General features: G+C 46.1%; 2 protein-coding genes across 2 annotated transcripts in view; one reads left to right on the forward strand and one right to left on the reverse strand.

Moving 5' to 3' along the window:
* Window positions 1-26156, reverse strand: part of LOC144161704 (uncharacterized) — a 277618-nt gene that overhangs the window by 138503 nt on the left and 112959 nt on the right. The gene's annotated exons all lie outside the window — the stretch shown is intronic.
* LOC144162899 (alpha-scruin-like) overlaps window positions 1-26156 on the forward strand; it is a 38675-nt gene that overhangs the window by 1617 nt on the left and 10902 nt on the right. The window contains exons 3-7 of the mRNA XM_077693619.1: window positions 6740-6855; window position 7371; window positions 12248-12431; window positions 14882-15097; window positions 18334-18542. Of these exons, the coding sequence (XP_077549745.1) occupies window positions 6740-6855; window position 7371; window positions 12248-12431; window positions 14882-15097; window positions 18334-18542 (726 nt within the window). The remainder of the gene's footprint in view (window positions 1-6739; window positions 6856-7370; window positions 7372-12247; window positions 12432-14881; window positions 15098-18333; window positions 18543-26156) is intronic.

Here is a 26156-nt window from a genome sequence, read left to right on the forward strand (position 1 = left end):
GGCCTTTTTTCGTGGACACTGTGGAAAACTTCAATCTGATCAGTGCTGTGCGTAGCTACCAAGGGAACATCGTATCCTTCATCGAATAAATAAGAATACAAGCCTGTTTTCTCAAGTGAACTTTGTTCAGTTGTAATTTCACGTATTCATGTTCTAGTTCATTGAGCTTGAAATGCAGCAAGGAGAAGGGTAAGGTTTACCGCGTTTATAGTAGGTTCTAAGCCTTAAAAATTGCATTTTTGTATAGTATTCTTACCTGTACTATTACAACAAATATCGGTTAAAACGAATTATATTTCTGTCTTGATACTACTTGGTCAGAATGAGCCACGACTGTATTTCCAACAAAAGGAAAGTGGCTGAGTCTTGTTTTGTCAAGTCGTCACTACATCGTTCTGACCGGATTTTGTGTAACCATCCTGGTGTGTTCAGAACCATAATATTTTTGTCTCGGGAGCGTGTAGGTACGGTATGGGAACAGCAAAAGTGCGGCAGCGAAAACATTAGTAATGATTCGTCACTGGCGTAGCACTCGAAGAATTTTCGACACACTGCATTAAATGGTAACAGTAAAAAAAAAGGCTCTAGTCCGCGTTATAAAGGTAATTGTCCGCAAAGCTGTAAACGACACCCACAGCGATTACCCATGTGAGGTCACTTGAATTCACACGCGTGACTCTTCAAAGAGCGAAACCAGAAACGACCGAATGCAACAGCGACGACAGAAAGAAAGCGGAGAGGAGCATCTGGCGAAGGGTGAGGAGAAGGAGGGCGGCACGCACGGATATATGGCATCATCTTACGTATTGCCTCCCTCACTCTTATTTTATGCGTTGCCTCCAAAGAAAGCGCCCTCCTAGCCCTCGGCCTCCCCAGGCGCTGTTGAGTTCGCCGCTAATCCAAACCACGTGAACGCCTTCATCATTCTTTGTTCGGTTTGTACTTCCCACTAGGGATTTGAATGAGCGCAGGTTGTACATCCGCCATTGTGCTCGTTGAGTGCACCGTCTGTCGTGTGGGCGTAGCTTAGTAAGACGACGGGCTGTTGCTCCGTTACTCTATTCGTGTTCAGGCTCGATTCCTGGTGGTGCCAGTAATTTATTTGTTTACGGGAGTTTTCTGTTGACGCCGACGGTCGCGACAAAACCCTTGGCAGGTAGAGCTATACTGATTCGCAGTAAAAGCGATGGTAAATAGCACAGACGCGTTTGCTTAGGCTGACGTTGTAAGCGGAACGTAAGAGGCGAAGAGGAAGTATGGACAGCAGAACGGGTATTGAAAAAGCAAAAATACCGCAACATTCCGAGTGCACTGTAGTTCCCAGGTGGGAGCATTGGCGGTGACGCATGAACGTTGCAACCCAGGCATTCAGCAATGGATGAGGGGAGCGCCCGAGCTAGCGATACACGAAGCGCAGCCCAAGCATGGCGGTGTGGAAGAAGGGAAGGGGTGGGGACAAAAATCCTCATTAAAAAAGCGGAGGGTGCACAAAAGGCCGATAGTATTCGCCGCGAGCTCGACATGTAGGTGGCGACAGCGTCGCGCTGCTAGTGTGGATGCTCCGCTGAGCGGCCCGTAAGAATGCACACTGTGGGCGCGCTTCGTGCCTTTTTCTCGCCGTATGTGCGCACGAAAGGTGCAAACAAAAGTGGTATGCTGTAGTTCGGTTCCTCAACGTTCAATGTATAGCATGGAAGCGGCAGTCAGTTTTCATTTCTACGCCAAAAAAAGCGACGACTCATCGGGAATCTCAGAATGGCCGTAACTGTGACAATGAACTTGTACGCTGTGGCTCGTAGCAAGCTCGATCTTTCCAGACTATGGCTTTGAGCCTTCAATAAAAGCATAATCAGAAACAAATCAGGAAGCCTCGATCTCTGAAACTCAGTTTACAACGGCAATCTCAATCACTTTCACTGGTAGCATGAAGCATTCTTGCATTTGTGGGACGCCCTGAAATGGTAACACTACTTAACTGCTCCGAAATTCTTTCTAAGAGCTTACAATATTTTTAGTGTGTTCAAAAGGCAACATAAGATTACTGAATTTTGATCAGTGCAGAGATATAAATGTAACCGCTCTAACGGGTCTTTTAAATTAAATTTTAGCGACTCTGAAGGAAGGTTTGATGAATAACGGTTTCGGATCACTTATTTACGGCTTTCGTCGCGAGTGAACTTGCGAATTGAATTGTCAACGCACGCAGTACAATCAATATCTCATGTTTAGCTAGGTTTTCGCAAAGACAAGCAGGTTTACAGTGTGCAAACCAAGCTTCTGGGACCTCACAGTGAGCACAAATTTTCTGTTACGGCTGCTCTGTTGACCATTTGCGTTCCTTTTAAAACCTAACAGGTGCCTGCAACAGCGAGATGTGTTTGCATTCTTGCGTATAAGGTCACTTACGAACCCTAAAGATGGCAATAAATGAAGTTGCGCTGTTGCAGATGTAGTAAAACATTTCCTTTTTATTTCTCGTTGCGAATCAGCGCAACGGGTTCCCGGTAACTACTTTGTTTTGTAAACTGAATCGCCTTTATCTTGGCATTTACTTCTTAAGGATTGGTTAAAAAATAAAATTCTGTGCATTCCGTTTTTTTTTCGGGAAGGAGGGAAGGGCGGGTCCTGCCAACGTTGCAAGAGCAGCGAGAAGAGAACGCATGTAACCCGAAAAGCCAAACTATAGTTACCACTATTTCTTACAATCGAAACACTAGGCGTCGTGTTCTGTAGCGGTGAAAAAGCAGTACTTTAACACGTATTTTCAAAACTGATTAACCCCCCTTTGGTCCGAGATTGTCCAGAATTGTGGCTCGCCTTTTACAAAATTGTATTGAAAGCCAACATTGTGGAAAAAAAAACCAGCGAGTCATGCCACACACCCCTCACACATTTGAGCAACAACGTGCATTATATTACACGTTTTCTCCTCTTTCTTTAAACTTAGGTCCACCTTAAGAGGTTAAGACGTGACCATAGTAGGCATTTGGTTATGCTGAGTGAGACACGTTTCTGGACAAGGTGATTCATGTCGGATTTGAAAATGATATATATGAAAATGACACACGGAATGCCACGTGACAGACGCAAACTCACAACTGCTTAATTTTACCGAAAAATCCCCCCTAAATACTCTTGCGCATCCATAGAAACGTATTTTAAATAACACGTAAAATTAGCAACTCGATACAGTTGAATAGATGTTTATTCATCCTCCTTAGTATAAACAACGACTGTCCAAAAATGGTATTTATTTTAGAGAAGGTACGGGAAGAACACGATCACACAGGCGCTTGCGGGTGTAAAATACGTGTCCGGTAATGTATGGGCGATAGCGCACGGGTCGTGTGCAGTGTAAATGTTTTTGTTTGTTTCTTCTTTCTATAAGGACACAGCGCAATTTTACAAGGGTGTGGAATTTGCACGTGTATGCACAGGTCTTGTCGCTTCTTACCCGTTTCGCGTAGTAAACTTTTATCCTTTAAATAATCACCACGCCACCTTCAAAAGGCACCCTTCGACGTTCCCGAAACGGCAGACGACTGCACTCAACAATACGAAAATAGCAATGTGTGGAAGCAATGTTTATAACACGTTTCACACTCAAGCGGCGACCACGGCGAAGATGTTTCGTGGAATTAAACCAGCGAATTAACCCGCAACGGCCGCTGATTATTGCGTTTCTAGAGGAAATGCGCAAGCAGAGGTAACTATGTCATTGCTTACTGCCAAACGAGCACACATATTGGTTGTTTTGTCGTGTGCAGCACGCGTCTTGCGCCGCACGCAACGTGAAAAAGCAGACGACGCGAGAGCGCCATCCACACTAGGAGCGGTTCGTCCCGCCGCCGCCAGGGGCCGACTGTGTTCGCGCTCGGGGCGAATAGTGCTGGATGAGCAGCTGTGAGCGGCGAGGTGAACCGCCCCGTAGTATGAAAAACTGCCCGCGGGCCCACTGCGTTGTGTTGTTCATTTGCGCAAAGGATCTGTTTTGAGGCTGTTGAATAATTAACCTGACGCCGAGGGCAGAACATCGCTTGTTTACCGGTGCGATAAGCACTCGCCGTTTCCCCGCCCCTCAAGACCCATTATAACAGTTGCAGCGCAATCGAAAGCGACCACAAGGTAGCGGGAAAACGAAAGGGAAGAAAAAAAAGCGTCCTCGTGTGCACGTGCGAGTACGGAGACAATCGGGGCAGGCCAGGCCGTTCGGTGATGAATGGTCCTGGACGCTTCGCGTCCCCGCAGCAACATCCGCGAGCAAGCCGGCAATCACCGGGAAGGGAGCTGATCTCCGGAGTGTCGTTAAGCTTATCGAACGACTCCTAACACGCATTTTTAAAGACGATAGTCTTTCTTGGGCTACTTAAACCCAGAAATTTTGGTCTGTCTGTATGTCTGTATGTCTGTATGTCTGTCCGTCTGTCTGTCTGTGACTCGATTCAGCCAACCGGCCAAAGCAAAACAATTCCTGCGCAATAGTCTTATATAGTCACAGCTAAATCTACCCGTCTATGTCCGGTGTAAGGTTCATACTTGTCAACATTGTTGAATAAGAACAAGACATTACGCAAATATGAGACAACAAATCAATACAGAAGTAATATTTGCAGTGTTCCTTTATTAAAAAGTCAAACATGCTTGACTTTTGTGAAATTCAATACTTTATCAACTGCAGAAAAAGAATTCACTCCGCCGTCGCCTGCTGTCGCCCGCGCCACTATAGCTTCTGGCGCCATTATAAGAAATCAACCGGCAGCAGTTACGCAAGGTTCCACTAGATAGGTTCCACGTTCTGCTTGCAACGCACGTGGAGTAGGGAAACGCGGTTCTATAAACGTTGAAGTAGGGCGCCTCGATTAACGCGCGTCTTCGCCGTACGGCAGCGTTCGCATCGAGACACCGGTTTGGAGCAGTGGAACGCGGGAAATTTAAAATGATTTAAGCAAACCTTTGGTGTCTTTACCTTGGAGGAGCGCGACGCAAGAGGAACAACATGAGAGATGAGCGGGGAAAAGCGAAGGGAGTCATTTACTTCGCAAAAGCCGATAAAGACTATCGTCTTTTGACGACATTTGCAACGAAAGGAGCAGATACGCGGCCAATTTTTTTTAACCGTAGTCGCATATGGCATTGTTTGTTTCGTTGATGGTGCTGTGCGATGCCGGTATTTGCGAGCCTGTTCGGCTTTGTGGCCATCAGCCAGGCACTAAAAAACTCGATAAACTGCATATTCGTTTATCTGCCACCCGGAAATGCCAATAAATAACTTGTTGACGGCGTTTACGAGTACCTGCCGAGGTTTTTTTTTTTTTTTTTTTTACTTATCGAGGTCAGGCTGCATAAGGAAGGCATTTTTTTTTCGCTGAATTTACTCAAAAGCTCCACACATAAACATACAGTTGCTTTCTAGAAGGCAGCATGAAGTCTCCGCAGCCTGTAAAAAATGTATTGGGCCCTCCGTCCTTGAATTTCCTTCATTTCAAAGCCTGTTAGCTGGCGGTATGACGCATGCTCAGCTCATCCTCCTCATCACGAACAATGACGCACTTTTCTTTCTTTCGAGCTGAGCGGGGACCTTTGTTGAGGCATTCGAACACCAAAATTTTCGACTACGCAAGAACACATGCAGTGCAGGCCTCGTTTCCACAGTATGGAACAAGCCAAATAATGATGATGATTATGATGATGACGGTAGGTTTTCTGGCGCAAAGCCAGCGAAGTGCAAAAGAGCACCAAACAAAATGGTAATTAGATCACAAGAAGAATTACTGCCGTATAGAGTCAAGATAATCACGGGAAACATGGAATGGGATGTGGTTGCGCGCATTCAAATATTTTGCAACACCATGCCCTAACGCAGTGATTCTCAGCTATGACTGCCCCGAGGACCCCTTTTGGCCTTGCGACAGTGGTGGTGGACCCCACGATGGAGCATATGTTTAGCGGTGTCATAACGTCAAATAATTGCACTGGAGCGTACGTCGCCCACACACTTTTCCCATGCCTGCCTTTACTTCTTGCTGGTTAATGATTATGCGCGTCATAATGTTAAACAATTTGCTGTTGAATCTAAAAACCTCCTAACACCCATAGACCGCCTTTCCTGTGTATTTTTTTCTCCCTTCTCATACCTGGCACGTTACGCAGAAGCAGATGTCAAAATATGTACAACGCGAAGCAAACTGAACGAACGTCTAATACGGCGAAGCCACCTTTCTCGATTGCAAAAAATACGGCAAAATCTAGAAAGGAATGGTGGCGGGAAACGTTTTGAGGGAGGCTTCGCGGACCCCTCAAATGTTCTCGCGGACCCCCTGGGGTCGTTGGTGACCACCATTTGAGAACCACTGCCCTAACGGCCCACCAGAGGGTGGGAGACTGGGCTACGTTATAGAATCATCCGAGTGATTGCCGCGGGAAACAAGGCGTAAAATGTAGTTTAGGTGACTTTTGGAAACCTGCCTAGAATGTACCCTGCCTTCGTTTCGGCATCTACCCGTATATATAAACGTTTTTTGCTTCCTCTCAAAATTCTATAGAGGTCGTCTCGCCCTGTGATTTTGCCTACCAGTCGTTTCTATGCTCTGATGTCCTCCCGGGACAGTTCTGATTCTACCACATTTGGTTGCTGTAAAAGAAAATTATCTTAATTTTTCACAATTATTTTTGGAACATGCAAAACGTCGTTGCAGAGATGATTAGGGCGTACTGCGGCATTTCTTATTTTCTGCGCCAGGGCGTGTATGCCTTTGCTTCAAGCCCACCAAGAATGGCTGGGAGCTGGTGGACATGATGCCGGAGCCGAGGAACTACCACACGGCCTCACTAGTTGGCGAAGATGTGTTCATCGTCGTGAGTAGTTCCCAAGTTCATGTGACCACATACATGACTCCGTCTAAGTATTTTGAGTGCAGGATCACTTAGTGGGTCAGCCGGAGTGCATCCCTGCAGAAACTCCGAAGCTGTGCGCGTACTCTGAATGCTAGGGCAGGCGCTGCGTAAGCACGAAGTTGGAAGTTTTAAGTCTATTTGTTCCTTTCTGAAGCGACAGAAGAAACCGAGACAAAAGGCCACGAGGCCTGACAAGTTCTCGGCTCCCTTTGCAGTTTGGAAGTAGTTTAGAAGCCGCTACTGAACAAGTACAGAAAATAGACAGAGTAGGCGCGATAACACATCATTACAAAAGAGGTAGTACATCTTTACACATGTCATGTACAAAAGGAAACACCAAATAATAAACCCTGCTACGCACATGTAGAGGAAAGGTTGAGAGCGCATATGTGTATCCTTCTACACGCGTAAGAGTAAAATAAAAATAATGAGCACAACAAAAGACCAAGTAACAAAACTGCGACACATAGATGAAGGGTCGAGAATATAGGAGTGTATCCCTGTACACGCGTAAGAGTAAAAATAACAAGCATAACAAATCTCCTGAGAAAAAAAAAACACCGAACCAAGTAACAGGCACACCATCACAGTTGCATTGGTCAACGCTTATAACGCGGGCAATAACTTCAATCAGTTGATGATTTGATTTATCGTGGGCTTTAATACGTCGACGCAACGCAGGCGATGAGGTGCGCCGTAGTGGAGGGCTCCCTCAGGATAAGTTTTGAACCCCTATGGATCATTAATGTGCGCCGAAATTTCGAACACACTGGCGTTTTCGCTTTTCGCGTGCACCAGAAACTTTAATAAGTTCCGTAAGCCAACAACTTCAATAAAGAGACCAATCAACCACCCATTAGGGGGGAAAGCAACGGGTGGTACGCCCGCACCACATGTGTACTCAAAAGCCTAGCTGAGTTCTGAGTAACACGTACCAGAAGAGGTGCATTGAAAAACGCTTCATAAGCGGGAGTTTATTCCGAGTCGGATGCGCACACGTTAGAGTACAAGCCAGGATCGTTAAGACCCGCTAGTGAAGAAAATAAGGCTTGCTTGTCCACCTAGAACACATTTGCATGAGATCGCCCTAGAATTTCACATTTATTCCTGCCATATTTTTCCGCGCTTTTGAGGAGAAGTAGACACGAATTATGTGAAGGAAGCGCAACAAACGGGGGGAATAATCACCGACTTCTTTCAGAACACTTCGTCTTAATTTTTGTCCTGTTGCAAAACTTGGCGCACCAAGAATCAAATGTTCTGCCAAGCATCACATCGCGTAGCTTGAACAGGTTATTTCTGCATACTGTATAGTGTACGTTGTTATTCTGCATCTTACCTTTGTATTGCTCTGGTTTGTTTTTTGTATTAATGGGGGGGGGGGGGGGGGGGGGGGCGCGGAGGCATGGATAAAATGTATTCGTAATATAACAAAAAATGCCAGCCTCAAAGCATGCATTATGTTTAACAAATGTGAATGCGGCTGGGTTTTAGATTGATTGAAGAGAAATGACATTCTCTTAAAGCAGGACTAGGGTGGTGCCTTTTTGCAGGAGTACAGTACCGACCGCTTCGGGAAATGGAATCAAGTTCGTTATATCCGTTTTTCGCTATATCTGACATAAAATCTATGTTTACAAATGGCAAAGACAAATGATGATTTGTTCGTTATAGCCGGAATTTAGTTTAAAACAGGTTTGCTATAAGTGACCTATACTGCATTGCTCTTTTAACACTGATGAAGGCAAAACCGGGTTGCTGAACTGGTACAACTATAGAAATTAAAATTCCCCCCAAAACCTTTGCCCTCAATGGTCCGATCTTTTTTCTTCTTCTCTAATCTGCCCTAAGAATGCCTGATTCTATGCCTAGTTTTTATGCAGATGCTATGAAAGCTGTTCGTTCTCGGTGTTTCGAAAAGGTATTTGCTTGTTACTGCACTCCATCTGCACGATTACCTATTTCCATGATATTTACATTATGGAGAAAAATGTTTTGTCTGTTTTCTATTTTCCCGTGCGCAATAACAGTGTCCCAGGTTAAAGCTGTCCTCTGGCTCGTGGTGGCACAATTTGAGGAGACGGAATGTGCAGTGCGAAGCAAGAATGATACTATATTGAAGAAATTTAACGAAGCCATACAATTCTAACTAGAGTTGGGCCAACTTCCTCGAGAGTCTTGAAAGAAAAGTAGCAGCAGAGGCGGCGTGCCAACATAAAGCACATCGGCTGCTGCTTCACATGCGTATGACCAAAGAAGCGTGCTCAGAGTAGGCAAATCTAATCAGGCACATCACTAATTGAAAGGAAACGCAAGGTGCGAAACTCAAATACGCTTCGCCCGTGTCTCATGCCTGCGTCGTGCTCCACAGCTTGAACTTCGCTTGGCAGAGGTGTTCTTCGTTTTTACTGAGAGCCTACGTTTTTCCACATCTTGCCTTTCCGGAAGCCGGGCGTTTCTGTCTGGTTGACCTTTACTTTTAATTCCTACCTCTTGTCTCTACTCAGAGTGGCTTAGTTCGCGACTCCTCTGAAGAGAACAAACACAGAAGTAAGCAGCAGGAAAAAAAAAAGATGCTTGAAAGAGGGAAGGTTGAATGCGGGGCAATCAGACGTGTCTACAAGTCAACACGAACTGCTTGTTATATTTGTGACGCTACATTTTGCTTGTTCCACGAAACACGTCGACGAGAATGCATTCGTTTTTTTTTTTTTGGCGCCAACAGCAACAGAATTTTCTCGTGATGGCAGTCTTGTTAGTCCAATGTGTTCAGTGTATTAGAAACTGAGAAGAGAGATTTTAGAACCTACTGACGTGCGAGCATCCCACAAAGTAAGGACACAGTTTTAAACGACTTGAGGAACCTTGGGCGAGAAGAATACGCGCTTGAAAAGTGTTTTCTTCAGGAAACGCCTTTTTGTTATCAGGAAACGCCGAAATTTTTATTCAGCTGTCTTGTCACAGACTACTTGGATATGGTACGATGAGTCTGCGTAATATAACTGCATGTGTTAGAGAAGAAACGTGTTGTATTTTGCTACTATACTAAACAGCTGAAACATCAAGCAAGGAACGGCAAGCTTTTGCCATTCTATGCGTGATCTAATATAGCAGCAAGTCATATTTCTGAAATTCGGCAGCCAACCGAATCACTTGCGTTCTTTGCTACAACGAACGCTGGGAATGATAAAACAGAGTCATTTGGTTAGTTGTGTGAAAACATTATGATGAAGCTTCAGCTCGCGCAGTCAGACTATACCACCCGTTCGAAAACAGAAACATTTAATTTCTTCAATTACAAAACCAGAAGAATAGAAATTGGTTAATGTTCATGTGAATAGCTGAATTTATGACTTCTAAATACTCTGGAGTTGCAGGGTTACCTTTCTATAATATTGCAGCTCAGTGGTTTTGTTTATGGTTATTATATTTCAAGAATCAAAGCAAAGTGTATTACTAAGTACAGTTCTTCGCTCACCGCCTGTTTTGCATGTACCCCTATGTTGTGTCTCAAATACTGTGTATCGAGGCTTCCTTGCGATAAAAGGAGCTTTCCTGCACGAACTATCTCGCTAAAGCTGACGCACTCCCCGAGGCTGTTGTGTACTTATAATGTTAAGCTAGTGTGGCAGGTGGGAATGTATCCGCGACCGTGCGGTCAATCCTGAGGTGAATTGGGCAAGAAACTGGCGGTAGTAAGGTGGCAGCATACCCGCCGCGGTGGCTCAGTGGCTAAGGCGTTGCGCTGCTGAGCACGAGGTCGTGGGTTCGATTCCCGGCCGCGGCGGCCGCTTTTCTGATGGAGGCGAAAAGCAAAAACGCCCGTGTGTACGAGATTTCGGCGCACGTTAAAGATCCCCAGGTAGTCAAAATTAATCCGGAGCCCTCCACTACGGCGCGCCTCATCGCCTGCGTTGCGTCGGTGCGTTAAACCTCACAATCAATCAGTAAGGTGGCAGCATAAACATTCTACAGCGGTTATTCACCGAAGTATGCTCCGTTTAGTTGGTAGTGGATTCGGGCCTCATTTTCAGACGCAAATGTACACGCTGGGCGCAGTCAGCCGATGATAAAGTTGCCGACTCTCACGGTGGCGCAGTCGTTAAGTCTTGGTCGCGCACGAGGCCATGGGGTCGATTCCCTGTCCCGGAGGCTGCATGTCTGGTTACAAAAAGGCCCACCTACCGCACGTTCAATATTTTTAATGGCGATAGTCTTTCTTGTGCTACTTAATCGGAGAAATTTCTGTCTGTCTGTCTGTCTGTCTGTCTATGTATGTATGTATGTATGTATGTATGTATGTATGTATGTATGTATGTATGTATGTATGTATGTATGTATGTATGTATGTATGTATGTGACTCGATTCAGCCACCCGGCCAAAGCGAAACTGATTTTGCGCAATAGTCCTAATACCCACAGCCAAATGTAAACGTCTAAATCCCGTGTTAATGCTCATTTTAATGTTCACACTTGCCAACATTGCTGAACATGAACAGGACATTACGCAAATATGAGACAGAAAATCAATACATGAGTGATATTTTCAGTGTTCATTTATTTATAAAAATCATGGATGCTTGGTGCTTGTGATAGAAAACAAAATACTACATAAGCAGCAGAAAATTGCCACCTGCTGGTGCCCGCGCTACCTGGCGGCATTTTAAAAAATCAATCGGCACTGATTGATTCACTGTAGGGTTTAACGCGCCGACGCAACGTAGAGTATGAGGCGTGCTGTAGTGGAGTGCTCCGGATTAATTTTGACCACCTCGGATCCTTAACGTGCGCCAAAATCACGTACACACAGGCGGTTGGGCGTTTTTACTTTTCGCCTCCATCAGAAAAGCGGCCGCCGCGAATCAAACGGCAACAGCAACGAAAGGTTCCAATACATAGGTTCCCCGTTCCACTTGGAACGCTCGTGGAGTAGGGCAACGTGGTTCTATAAACGTTGTAGTAGAGTGCCTTCATTCACGCACGTCTCCGCGGAACGGCAGTGCTGGCATCGAGGCACCCGACGTAAAACAGTTGAACGCGGTAAATATAAATTGACTTGAGCAAACCTCTAGCGTTTATCTTAGGAGGAACGAGACGGGAGAGGAGCAGCTTGAGAGGTGAGCGGGAAAGAGGAGGGAGGCATGTACTTGCCAGGGGTGCCAGTCGACTATCGTGTTTCGTCGACATTTGCGATGAAAGGAGCACATACGTGGCCTATTTTTTTTACTCACGAACGCCGGTGGCCTAAATTAATATGGTCCGGGTGTTACACGTGAATGGAATCGTCCCGATAAGTGAGTGTTGCGTACAGCCAGTGTGACTGATTGGGCACGTTGGCGTTTGCACTGCGCAGGAGGCTGCGACCCGAGGCGGGTGCAGTGCGACGAGATGGTGGCCTCGGACTCGGTGCTCTGCTTCTCGACGCGCAGCCGGTCGTGGGGCGAGCGGGCACGGCTCCCGGAGGGAAGAGCCTTCCACGGTGCCGCCGTGCTTCGGGACACCGTCTACGTGGTCGGAGGAAGGGACCACCGGGGCTGGTACGTCACACCATCCACTCCGCCGGGAAAGGCCCGGTGGCTTTTTAAAGCCAAGATTTCCCAATCTCGCCCAGTGGTTTCGCCGTCACGGTAAATGTGACCTGCATGTGATCGCAGCTGCGCCGTACGCTTACCAACGCATCACGTGACTTGCCTTACCGAGCTCCGCAGACCGAGTTCGTCGAATAAAGGCTAGAAAAAAAAAACGGCCGCGTAACCCCAACCCGCAAACGCTGACGGCTTGGCGCATGCGCTTTCCGCAGCTGGTTCGCGCCTGACCACGTGACTCACCGCGTGCATGCGAGCTCCGCCATGAATGAGAGCGAGGCCGGGCCGTCTTCCCTCAGTGTGGCGTGTGATCGGGAGGCTTTGAGCCGTCGCCGCCACGCGGCGTCTGACCACCACACGGATATCGCCGGGCGAGCTGTTCGGCTCTGAGGACGCCGGAAGCGCGACCACAAGTGTAGACAACACAGGCTTTGGATGAATAGTATAATAATTACAGCGAAATCAAAAGTTAACCGAGTGAAACCAAGACTCCAACACTTAACCAGGCTAAGCCAAGCTTCCCGTTTCCTTATTCAGAGTTAGCTGAGCTAAGCCACCGCCATTTTTATATGTTCTCGCACAATGACCGGGACCGGATTAAACGCCGGTGGTATACGTGCATTTCATTTGTCTTGCGCGCAAAATGTGAACGAAATTCAGTATATGATGCAGGAACAATTAACATACAACATAAATAAAATTCAAAGTGTAGTGCTCGCTTCTTACGGATGCAATAAGAACAGAATACGATGTCGAAAGAAATCGGATATCATTTGAATAAAAACCAATATAGGAGCCGCATCTGGAATTGCCTACAATGTGAAGCGGGTTAAAAACAGTTTAACACACGTTTGAATCAAGCAATTGCCCCTCACCATGTGTGGTGCAATTTTCTCAAATTGTCACGTTTCCCCTGCGTCTTCAGTGAACCTTGTTTTAAAAAGATTGCACGCGAATGAAAAAATAAATCTATTTCAATGCGAATGCATTAGGGTGCATAGAATAGCTATACAAAATAATCAATTTCATAAAAAACTGCCCCGCCCTTCAACATGACATCTCTCTTTTTTCGCACGCTGGTCTGGTGAACACGGCTTAATTCTAAATCCATCAAAAACCGAAGTTATCACTGGTCAATTGTTCAATTATTACTTAATTATTTTTTAATTGATTGATTGATTGATTGAGTGATCGATTTTCACACAAACTGCACGCCTAATAAATTATGGAAATCAATAAATCAAATAATCAAATTATTGGCCAAATAAATATTAATAGATTATTTGACTAATTAGTTAAATAGTTATTATTCAATTTATTTATTTATTTATTTATTTATTTATTTATTTATTTATTTATTTATTTATTTATTTATTTATTTTCACACTTTATTTGGTGTGTAGTTTGTGTGGGGCAGGAGGTGTTCTACTGAGTAGGAGGAAATATTCGCTGTGTTGCGTGTGGTCTCTTTGTAGTAGTGACACAGAGATTGATAGACGTCTAATTTTCATACCTGGCAACACGTATCATAAAACCAAAAAATCAAATTGGACGTTCGTATTTACGAAAGGTTTCATGGTATTTCGTTGCGTTTTCAACTCTTGTGATTTCATTCCACAAACGTTAGAGAAAACATGCGTCGCTGTAAAGTTTACTTTGTTGCAAGTAACGGCATTCGGCGGTAGAGCACCCTCTACAGGCACAACTAAAAAGGGTTTGGCTTGAGCACGGAGCATGCGGGGGAGGCGACTTGGCTTCAGGATACACAGCTCGAACGCGCTATGGGCTACAGGAGTTAATGATCCAGTAGCTCAGCATGAGTGTGATACAGCACTTGGAACTACGCAAAATGCGCTTCTGTCCTGTGGCGGCCACGTATCATTGGCTGCTCCAAGGTTTGTGGCTTCAAAATACAACAAACGCCTGGCCAAGAAAGTTTTCCGGTGCTTACTACAGGGCGCTTTGATCCGCAATTAGGAAGGCTGCAGAACATAAATTTCATATTTTGAAAGCTGGTTCTTAACAACTGCGCGGATTATGGAATATAAGATATTGTAACAGGCAAAGGAATATCCAATTGACCCGCAGGCCAACGAAAACCAGCGCTTCAAGTATGTTATCTAGTCCAAGAAAGTTGGAGTCCCTTTTATGTGTTTCATATTTTTAGAACTCGCATCATGACAAAAAATTCTTAACAGAGTGCCTAAAATCTCTAACGTTTATTTCTACAGCTCATTATTACTGACTGATGACTATTTTATTCCTCGATACGAATCAGCCCAGGAACCCCAAGTACGGGCGTACTTGATTATAGAGATTCTGGACGGGGTAAGACCCCGAAAAGGAATTAATAAATACATTTAGAAACAGCACGGAGCTGACCCGCGGCTTTTCTCCTGCAGCTACCTGGACACTGTGGCTGCGTACAGCCCGTCGCAAAACTGCTGGTCCGTGCTTCTTCACCTGCCGATGGGGCTCATGGGAGCTGCCGTCGTGGCGTACGAGGACCGAATCTGGGTGCTTGGTGGCGTCTGTCTGGAGCAGAGCCAATCGCCTTCGCAGCCCCCGACGCAGCGCCTCCAGAACGAGGTGCTCATAGTGGACGTCGGCCTTCGAAGGTTAGTGGGTTTTGCGAAGCCTCTTGTAATCTTTGCGTCATTGTTGGCGTTTGCGTTATCTAGAGAGACAATTGGTACGTCTTTTCGTTATTAGTTCAGAAGTATATCCGAAATGAACTTGTCTGTCATACTATAATGCGGGTGCATGGGGAAGTCAAGGTGACCTTGAGAGATTGTAGTTTGAAGCTTCGCCGAGTACCCTTCGAGCGCATGGGATCGTTAACTTTAAATATCTGTAGACTCGGTGGCTAACTATAGACACACAAAGAAACATCACGAGCGCTTCTAATGCATTTAAGATAGCTAACGATAATTTAAATTATGATACGTGACGCAACATACAGTTTGTAACTTGTCGTTGTTTTGTATTTATGGTATACGAAAAAAAGGAAAAAATGGCGTTCGGCAAGAAAATTTTATAACGGCAAAACGTGAAGCCACATGTGAAAGGGTGGCAATCGCCCTGTTCTCTTGGAAGTGGTGGCGTGCGTGAAATGCGACAAAACAAAAACTCCCCGTGAAACAAGCTGGCAAACTAGCATGCCCGCACACAACGGCGCTATCGGTTCGCTGAGGAATCAACCAAACGGAATAAGCACCCAAAACCAGCTAACACAAAGCTAGCCATCGCCGGCTCTTGTTCAGGGCTGTTGAGGGAAGGGGTGTCAGAAAACGCGGCCGTATGCCACCGAAGCATGCAATCACAGAGTCAGTGTTGGTGTCAGTAGTACACGTATCGCGAAAGGTGACCGGAACTATCCTGCCTTTATGTTGCGGCGAGGTTGGCTGCGTGGGCTTTTCCGTTACAGCGTTGGCTATGAGGAGGATATCTGCTGCTTAGTGTGTCCGAGGAGAACAGAAAGGCTTGGATAATTTAACATCAAGCTTTATGGAGGCGTGCTTTTGCCTGCTTTCTGGCGGTTCTTAGGAGCGAAAAAGGCGGCAAAGTGAAGAGGTGTAAAGATGGTTCCATTTTACATTTTGATAGTTTGATCGTTGGAGCGTTTTGTTCGGAGCATTGGTTCGGAGCGAAAGTTCGGAGGTTCGGAGCGTTTGCTTCGATGACGAACGCATCGATTTCAGAGGCCTAACTAGGGGGCACTGCTAACGCTGAGTAATCGCATTGCGTTCGTTTAACGAAATCGATACTTTCCACGTCGTAGCCGTGCCCGCATTGAAAAGCAGTGCGTGCTCACATAAAACAGGAAGCACTGCTTTCAGGTAGGCAAGAACTTCACTATCTGAGATGACTGACACACCACCTCCTGGCCAGGTAAGAGTCTCTAAAATATACAGCACGTCCATGTAGTCAAACCGCCAATTGGGCAGTGGTTTTGTGGTGGAGTGTTTACAGTTGTGGAATGGACAGCTCATTGAATTTTTTATCATCTTTGACCTAGAAATGTTCAAGCACATACACACAAACATTTGCAGTGACTTCGGTCGCTCTGGAGGAATTGTATTTTAAAAACTATTTTCTTTATTCACTGTGTTACTAGAGCTAACCACCAGCGGCTGTGTGCAGAAAGAGTTAAGTTCGGTTGGAATAAATGTTCCGTGGTATTTAATCGGTGAAATAGATAAGCGGCACAAAGATGCAGACCTTATAACACTCAAGAGAGAAAGGGAGAGAGAACGGGACACCCAGAACGTTTGCTCAGGGGGATGCCCGTCGCTGAGTTGAAAATGGACATGGCTGCAGCTCAAGTCTTTCTCTTGATACTGGTAAGTGGCGACGTAGTTCACAAAATAAACTAAGCCCAGATAGTTTCTATTCCCCTACTGCATAAAAATACGTTGTGGAAAGTAACGCCGCTCAATCTGGAGGGTAATGATTCTCTTTGTAAGCAGTGCCCCGCAGGGTGTACGATGCATAAAATATAAACGTAGCACATGCAATGGCAGTTCAAAGTATACAAATATTTGCAACAATTGCGTATCGCACGAAGAGGACCACATTGGAGCTTTTACTCTCAGTGCAAGCTCCAAATATGAGAGTCTGGGGTGCAAATATATTGCATTGGGGTTGTTGGTAGGTGTGCTGTAACTGAAGCTTGCTATAGATTGGGGTATTGCATTTAGTCGCAAAAGACATGTCTAAGTTTCATTAAGGCTGGCGGCTGTGGGTGCCGTGATTATTTTTTATGCCACATCATGGGCTCTCGGCCTGCTCACGCACAACAGTTCGTTACACCAACCTGCATTATCATAACGGAGGACCAAAGACGCTCATCATACAGGGAAAGCTTGTCTCTTTTGACAATATTCACACAAATCTTTCGGCATTTAAGGCGAACCCAAGTAAAAAATTACATCATCTTCCCATGGGGAACCATGAGGAGGAGCGAAGCATCATGGGGGTTCCGTGTAGGTTCCATTGTGTTGTCATGATGTTGTTTCATTTATCGGAGCACGAATGGGAATGTAGTGTTCACCCCCATGTAGAGACAGAGAAATGTAGAGAAATGTAGAAAAATGTAGAGACAGCTACAGAGCGCATGCACTGAGTTGCGCGGAACGGCGCATTAACGCTCTCCTGACTTGGGAACGACGTTTTGAAGCTTGAAGTGGGCCAACGAACTCGCCTAGCCAGCGTATAACTGCGGAGTGTACAGGCTGAATTTTTTAGGGCGCAGCTCTTTGACGCTCGGTACCTGGGTTTAGCGGCGGCGGCGGAAGCGGAGCCGGAGGCTGCGCAGACATCCGCGTAACACAGTGAGCGAACGAACTACTCCAACAGAAAGAATGCGGAGAGGAGAGTTTGGCGAAAGTGTGAAGGGAAGGACGGCACGCGCAGCTAAGGCGCCGTCTCCCAGGGCGTCGCCACAGCTCAGTATGTCTTACTGCCTTCCCCTCACACTTTTGCCAGGCGCTGCCTGTCGCTTGTGGCTCATCCTAACCACGTGACATTTGCGGGGGAGGTTTAAACACGATTTGCAACATGTTCGCCGGCGGCAAAGATCACACGATCACTTGCGGAGACGAAGCGCTGCGCGATCACTTCCGGACATGCGCCGTGACCGAGAAGACTGCAATTCGCGCTGCGCCCAAACTCCGCATTAAGTAGCATAGTAATCGTAAGTGCATTTTTTTTAGTCAATCGCCCATGTCACAACTGCACACTAAACTTGGTAGCCAGAGAAAATCTCAGGCCAGTGTCTGGAGCAACTAAACGTATAGTTCGAGGGATACCCCTGTTCGAGGGCTACCTCATCTATTCCCCTCTCTCCCGACAGGGTCACTCCAGGACCGGCGCTGCCGCATCCCCTCGCCTTCGCAGCGGCGGTTGTGTGCAACGGCCTCATCTGGCTCTGCGGTGGACTCGGGAAAAGTGACAAGGGCCAACTCCAGAGCCTCTCCACCGTGTACGTGCTGCAGGGCGGCGTCTGGAACTACTACGACGTGCTCTCGCTCGAGAGGCACGCCTCCGCTGCCGTCAGCTTCGGTGAGGACGCGCCGATCGCCTGATTCGATTTTCCTCTTCGACTATTTTTTTTAAATATTAAAATACGGTGAACGAGTATGAAAACAGTAATCTCTAGAGCCGATAAAGGGCAATGATAGAAAAGGCTTTTTTGCATAAGAGTGTGCAGGAGAAAGATGGAGCAACACGCAAACGGAACTGCCCACTACACTAGCACTGGTAGCGGTTCATACAGGCCAACTTTGCTTAGTACAAGTAAATCCTGGGCACATCTGGGGCAAAACACTAGTGCGGCAGCAATACTAACAGTACTCTCTTAATTTAAAATAGCATCACCATCGTTACCACTAGCCTATTTACGCCCAGTGCAGGGCAAAGGCTTCTCCCGTGGATCTGCAATTATCCTGGTCCTGTGCCATACTTTATATTTTAGATTATTTAGGATATACTTTAGAATACACTTTAGATTATTTTCAACCTAAAAATTAATATTAAGCTGTGTCGAAAAATGCGTTATAAACGCGAGAAAGAAATGTAGCGCAGCTTCGTTTCGAATGGTGCAGTGCGAATAACTAGACGGCCGGGTGGTTGGGCATATAAATTCGGTTAAGTCCACCAGGTTGACGCTGCCCGCATGAGCCGCGCAGCTGGCGTCTATGGTCGCATGGCCCTCCCCGGGGCCGCCAAAGGACTACGTCACACCTGTTGGCGGTTCCAGCTCCGTAATAAGATGGCGATGTGAGCTAGTTTGTAGGGATGCATGCACGAAGCCTGATCCCGACCTGGAGACACAGGCATCAGAGCTCACTATCGACGACTGCCTGCGAGCCAGGTTCTGGTAGCTTATATATGTTTCTTGTCTGTGAGTAGAGCTACCATTCGATTGGAACCGCCAGTGCTGCTCCTTTTGATATCCGCATCTATAGTTCGTACCTTGGTTTCACCGATTCCAACTCCGGTAGTCAGTTCTTTTTACTGTTTCCTATTTACCCGTGTCTCCCCATTCCTTTGGTAAAAAAAAATTCCTGCACGAACTTGACGATCACGCACGGCGAGTATCTTTATGTGATTGAGTAGCCACGTGCTTATAATTTCCTGAGCAACCATCAAGGCGATCTCCGTCCATCCCGGTTAATGTTTGAACAAGCAAACGGGCTAGTGGAGTGGTAGCGCTTGCTGGATGTTATAAAGTGCTGGAATGGCACAAGGCACTCAGGCAGCCTTACTGCCAGCACTGGCCACCTGGCACCCTTTCATTCGTCGGCGACGGAAGCAACCCGAGGCTTCGATTCTGTCACAAGCTCGACTCGCTTGTCAAACCTGGTTTATTTCGAAGCAGCTATTTGTAACGTTAAAAAAGTTGGCGTAAACTACAACTATATGAAATAGAAGGGTCCAGCTGGCGGATATTGCCTATGAGAATAGCGACGCGAAGGCAGCGCAGAGAGGAAGTAGGGAGCACTACGGGGAAGGATGTCAGGTCCCCAGACAAAAGAAGTCGCCGGAAAATTGTCGAAAGTAGGGTAAAAAAGTCGCCACAATAATTTGAAAGTTTGAAAACGAGATAGAAAAGTCGCCATTTTTATCAATGCGATTTAGTACATACTTTTTGTTTACCTTCGCGGAAAAAATGCAGAAATTTCGGAAAGTAGAAAACCGTGTCACAAATTTTACTCATTTGCTGTGGTGCGGCAAAGCGACAGCGGCTGACTACTGTCTACAAAAAACAAACAAAAAATGTGCAGGTTTAAGTAAAACATTTAAAGAATATAAATGACATAGAACGGGCGTTCGCTGCATCATACACACTTCCCACCGCTCTGCATGAACTCTCAAGCTCCTATAAACTACTGAAGCATTACACGTTAAGCCAACAGCGTTGCTTGAAGGTTTTGGCGCTATTCATACGACATCAGGTGCCGGATATTAAAAAGAGCAAGGTAAACTTCGATTTGTGCCGTCAAGAAGCGCGGTACAGTGGTGTGTTGGAGTGACTGATTTGTTGGGACGTATTTTAAACTTTGCCAGATCACCGTCATCTGCCTAAAAGTTTGTTTATTTTGTTTGTTGAGTTTGTCTTGACGGCTGAACTGCACTTAAATGTCATCTAAAACCCTTTTCGTGGAAAGTGGGGCGCCGGAAGGGTCCGGAAATATGTAAAATTACCAATGTTCTAATGAGCCAGAAAGTAGCCAAATCGCCACACTTGAAATTTCAATCAGCACGGGTCTCTAAAAGCCGCCAGTTTGGCGACAAAACGCCAGACCTGGTAAGCCTGACCATGGGACCTCTTCTCACATTCGCTCTGCACTTGCGCCAGTTTTGCCAGCTGTTGGTCAAAAACGTAGTACCGCTGCATTGGGCACCTGTGAAGCACTTTTGCGTCAACGAAGCACATCTCTGTCCTATCACTCGATGTACATTATTTGACATTGCATATGTACAAAAATTTCTATTTTTAAAGAGAAGGACAGAGCCTACTAACCATCATTGTGTAATGCTAGCTGTAGCCTATTCTCAGGGAATAAATACGTTGCTGTATGTTCACTTAGCTTTAAATTGATTTGCATGCTTTTTTGAGCTCGAAAAAAAAAACTGGGCCATCTGCACTAACGTTAAACCTGGCGAGGGGTGAAGCATGCATTGTATAACTGTATGATGTGGTTTCGATTTATGACGCAATTTCGAAACTTCGATGAAGCGTATAATGCAGTTTCGATGCTGAGCGCTCGGCGTCTTAGGCCTTGGCGTTTCTGCCCGCGGAGACGAAACCGTTGGGGGTAGAGGTATACAGCTTTGCTGCAAAAGTCTCGTGTGTTTGAAGCACGAAGCGTTCTAGCGCCAGGCGTTGGAAAACGAGTGTCCCGATGTTTTTAGTTCCGTGACTACATAAAACGACGACAGCCCGAGCTCCTAAAGCGCTTGACCCATAAAATTCTCATTTTATGCGGGAAATGTGCTCTGGAAAAACCTGTACGCTTGCATCCGTATCCCTTTGCGCGTTGCTTGTCTTCGGCGCAAGTTTTAACAAAGATAGGCTGCGGACTTGTATTTCTTCATTCTGCGGCCATTACAAAATAAATTAAAGCACTTTTAGGAGGGTTTTGAATGTTTTTCTCTGCTTTTGGCATGCAAATAATTTTTTAGACAGCTCCCGTTTCTAGATGTCACATACTTCGTTCGTAGACATTGGACGTATTTTAGTCCGTACCTGAATATTTTGAAAAAAAAATCAGAGGTCACGCCCACCTTTATGTTTCCAGGTTTCAAATAGCGCGTGAAGCGATAGAAGCATGATTGGTTGCTAAGTGTGATGTCACTAGGTAGGTACAACTAGTGTCACTAGATGAGATACAGAGTACCGTCACTGAGGCATGCAAGTGGGCAACGGCGGCTATTTTTATATTTATCAGGGTTGCCAGATTGCCGCGTCTGCGGCCTCACCGCTAACTTTGACGAGGTCATTTTTAAACAACACTGCCGAAGACGCAGCAACACGGCATCTTCGGACACACCTCTGCAGCTGAAATTCCTCGAAGCGCGTCATCTTTGATTCGCGTGCGAAACGGCGCCACACGCGCGCAGCCGCAGAGCGGGGAGGACAAGCTGAGACTACCACAGTTGACAGAGATAAAACACAAACAACAAAATGGCGGCGCCCATGAACCGTCGTAGTAAAACAAATGTCACGTGATGCGAACTGACCAATAATCCCGGCGGCGGCACGGAACAATAGTAGAAAAGAGTGCCGATACTCTGCAAACTTATCTAGTTACACTAGGTACAACAATACAAGAAAGACTAACTGGGTAATCTCACGAGAAAAAGATCTGGCCAGACTGGCGTAGACTTGAGCTAGCAGTGGACACAAATTGGCCGACGATGTCGACGACGACGACGATAAACGTAGGTTATCGTGTTTGCCTGCAGTCTCAGTTTACGACAGATCATCGAGCAATAACTAAGTGTGAGCAAGTTTTCAATTGAAGCTGCAAATGCACTTTACTCTGCCGCGTTACGGTCACTACGTGTTGTGCATTACGCTTGCGAAGAGCTCTTTCGCATAAATATATAAACTCAGACGTAGGGGTGAAGCCTGATGCCCGTACGGAAATGATTGTGTTGCAAGGGTTGAAAGCAGCCCAAGCGAGAGGCAAGATTATTTTCTTGTTGCTGTTTCGTAACTTGAATGTACGCAAGGCAGCGAGCCTGTTTGTTCGTTCGTTGTTGTTTTGCCGCAGCATTGTTATCTTGTTGATGGATGCAACATCAAATGACGGCAACGCCTGCAGATAGCCGGAGGCGTTCAATCATGTGCGGAAGTGCGGCCTCGCTGACCCCGCCGCCCCGACGCATATGTGCCGCCCACCCGCGGGCGAGGATATAACGAGATGGCCAAAACGCCTTTCTTGAGTGCTGGTGATTTTGTTATCATACCGCCATGAAGAAAGTTTGTTGCGAGAAGCATTAGCGACGCTACTTCTTGTCTGCTGGCGCCATCTGCTCTGGGAAAGCCGAAATAAAGAGAAAACACATTGGGCGTGTTCAAATGACATTGCTTTTTAATGGTAAAAAAGGCGCCTTTTTGGAAGCCGTGCGAGATGCATCAAGGAGAGAAAATCTCGTGCGCAGTTGAGTATGCTGGTCAGCCTAGTGGGAACAAACAAACCCATGTTTGTTTCCGCATGTGTGCATAAAACAGCGAAGTGAGTTGCTAATTCTAATTCCGCAGTACCTTGTATAAAGGAGATACTTTGTGTTGCGTTCGAAAAATTTGCATAAACAATTTGCCACGTGTAGTTATAACTTTATCATCATAGTCATCACCATCACCATACAAGCAGTCAGTGTTCTTGTTACGGCAGAATACTTCACCCGTGCTGCCAGATCCTGGTCTGCACTTTTCTACTGGAGGCGAAAAGCAAAAACGCCCGTGTGTACGAGATTTCGACGCACGATAAAGATCCCCAGGTGGTCATAATTATTCCGGAGCACCCTTATTGCCTTATCGCCTGCATCGCGACGGCACGTTAAACGTCACAATCAATCAATCAAGATCCTGGTCTGGTGAGGAACGTCCGCGAATTCGCATATGTTTTTAAATACCATGGTATTTATTGGGATTCTTAAACGCGAAAATGTTGGTTGGTCTGTCTGTGTGTCCTTCGATTCAACGGCCGAGACAAAAGTGAGTTCTTGAGACTTTTATATAAGCAAGAGATTCCCGAACTCTAAATCTGGTAGCGGGTGTGGCATCGTAGCGAACTGTATTTAGCGAACTGTATCAGCCAACCACGACTTACTGATGGCAAGTACAAAAAAGAATTGGCCGTGTATCAGCTCGCCTCGCTGCAATTGTCGTTGAAAGACGATAGTCTTCTGGCGCTCCTGCCACATAAACGCGTCCTTTCTCTTCCCGGCCACCTCTCAGACTGTTCTCTCCAGCCTCGCACCTTCCCCACTAAGCACGATTTAGGTTTGCTCAGTTAAATTCAATCTTCCCCCGTTATAAGGCTGGCGTTTGATTCGTTAAGATCGCCTGTTAACGTTGCGCGTCGCGTTCGAGCAACGAGCCCAAAGCTTGTGCGCAAGCCCTTTTTGTATTTTGAGGCTCAAATATTGTTCTCAATGTGTTTTTCCGCTTGTTGCGGAAAAAATTCCACCCATGACAATTAATAATTAGAATAACCATAGGTATGTATATATACCATATTTACGTTTACTTTTTGCGTGAAATATATTGTTTGTTTTCTTTTCGCTGAAAAATTTCGTAAAGTTTGTACTACGATTTCAGATTCAGTGGTTAGGAAATGTTTAGACTATAAAAAACACTTCGTTCAAAGCCGGGCAGCTGAACAAGGGAAAAAGACACATACACACATACATACATACGTACATACGCGCATACATACATACATACATACATACATACATACATACATACGCGCATACATACATACATACATACATACATACATACATACATACATACATACATACATACATACATACATACATACATACATACATACATACACACATACATACACACATACGTGCATACATACATACATACATATGCATATACAAACATACAGTCATACGCACATGCATACATAAATACGTGCAAAAAATACATACACGCGCGCATACATACCTACAGACACATACGCGCATACGTGCATACATATGCGCATGCATACATACATATGCACTTGCATACATACATACACACATACATACGCACATACGCGCATACATACGTGCAAACATACATACATACATACATACATACATACATACATACATACATACATACATACATACGTACGTACATACATACATACATACATACATACATACATACATACATACATACATACATACATACATACATACATACATACATACATACATGCATACATACATACATGCATACATACATACGCGTATACATATGTCATGTGTCAAGGGCACACCATGAGAAGGGATGCATCAAAACCCAAGAAAAGGGAAAAAAGAAAGAAACGCCAATCTGAACAGTGCGCCAGGAGCGCACCAATGAGGGAACTTCAGCGCCTAAACCTCGAGGCATCATGGTCAAATATGGCAGCGCGCTGGTCAGCCAATTATAGAACGCCGCGCAGGAGACCAGTGGCGTGATGACCATATATGGACATAAAAAGGCAAGGGGCCAAAGAGAGTGCGCCACAAGAAAGCCCAGAGCGGTTAAAAGCGGGCTGCACAACGAGAAGGGAGAGGCAAGCAACCGAAAGGCAAGAAACCAGGAGGGGGCAGGAGAATGTGAGCCTCAAGGAACGAGCCAGGGGGACGTGGCCAGGCCAACGACTATGCCTACCAAGCTTGGGCGAAAGTGGGCCGACTTCGTATCGGCTGCGGCAATCTAGGTGCACCACGAACCTGTGTCTTCGTGGCCCCAGCGGCGGCAGTCGGGCACCTGCGGCCAACGTCCACGCTCCGTCGACCTTAGTTTTGATGGCCCCGAAAGAGTTTTGATGGCCGAGTCTACCTGGGACCTCCAGCGGCAGCGGCTACCAGGGGGTAGCCACCGAGGAAACGTCAGAACGCGCGGAGCCCACGGCGTCCGAGGAACGGCCGCGCACATCGAACCCCGGCATCAAGGACCTCCACCGGCAGCGGCTACCATGGGGAAACCACAAAGGGAACCAGTCGGGACACGGGGAGCCCACGCCGTCCAAGGAGTGACCCGGCGCATCGAACGCCGGTACCGAAGTGAGACGAAGACGGCTACACTGAGTCACGGCCACGCAGCGGGTGCGACACGTCAGCGCCGACGACAGCGGGGTAGGCCAGTTTATAAGGGACGCAGTCGTAGGACACAAGTAGGGAGTTGTGGGTTAGAGAGATCACCTAGAGTGTGATGGAAGGAGTTGATTCAAACCAATTGTGTAGAACTTTATTGTAGAGACTCTGGGTTTACATTTGAATTGTATTTTGGGATTGTTAGTGATAGGTGTGAGTGTTTATCGGTTGTGTGTAGTTTTAGGGGTTTTTTTCAAAGTGTGCATTAAATGTATGTCAAGTTAAAACACGTCAATGGCTTCCTGCGCCCATCTCTCTGAGCTTGTAAAGACAACCTCACCATCCGTTCAC

Source organism: Haemaphysalis longicornis, unplaced genomic scaffold, assembly GCF_048455015.1.
Source record: "Haemaphysalis longicornis isolate Haplotype H1 unplaced genomic scaffold, Haemaphysalis longicornis Haplotype H1 scaffold_12, whole genome shotgun sequence".
In the NCBI taxonomy this organism is placed as follows: Eukaryota; Metazoa; Arthropoda; class Arachnida; order Ixodida; family Ixodidae; genus Haemaphysalis; species Haemaphysalis longicornis.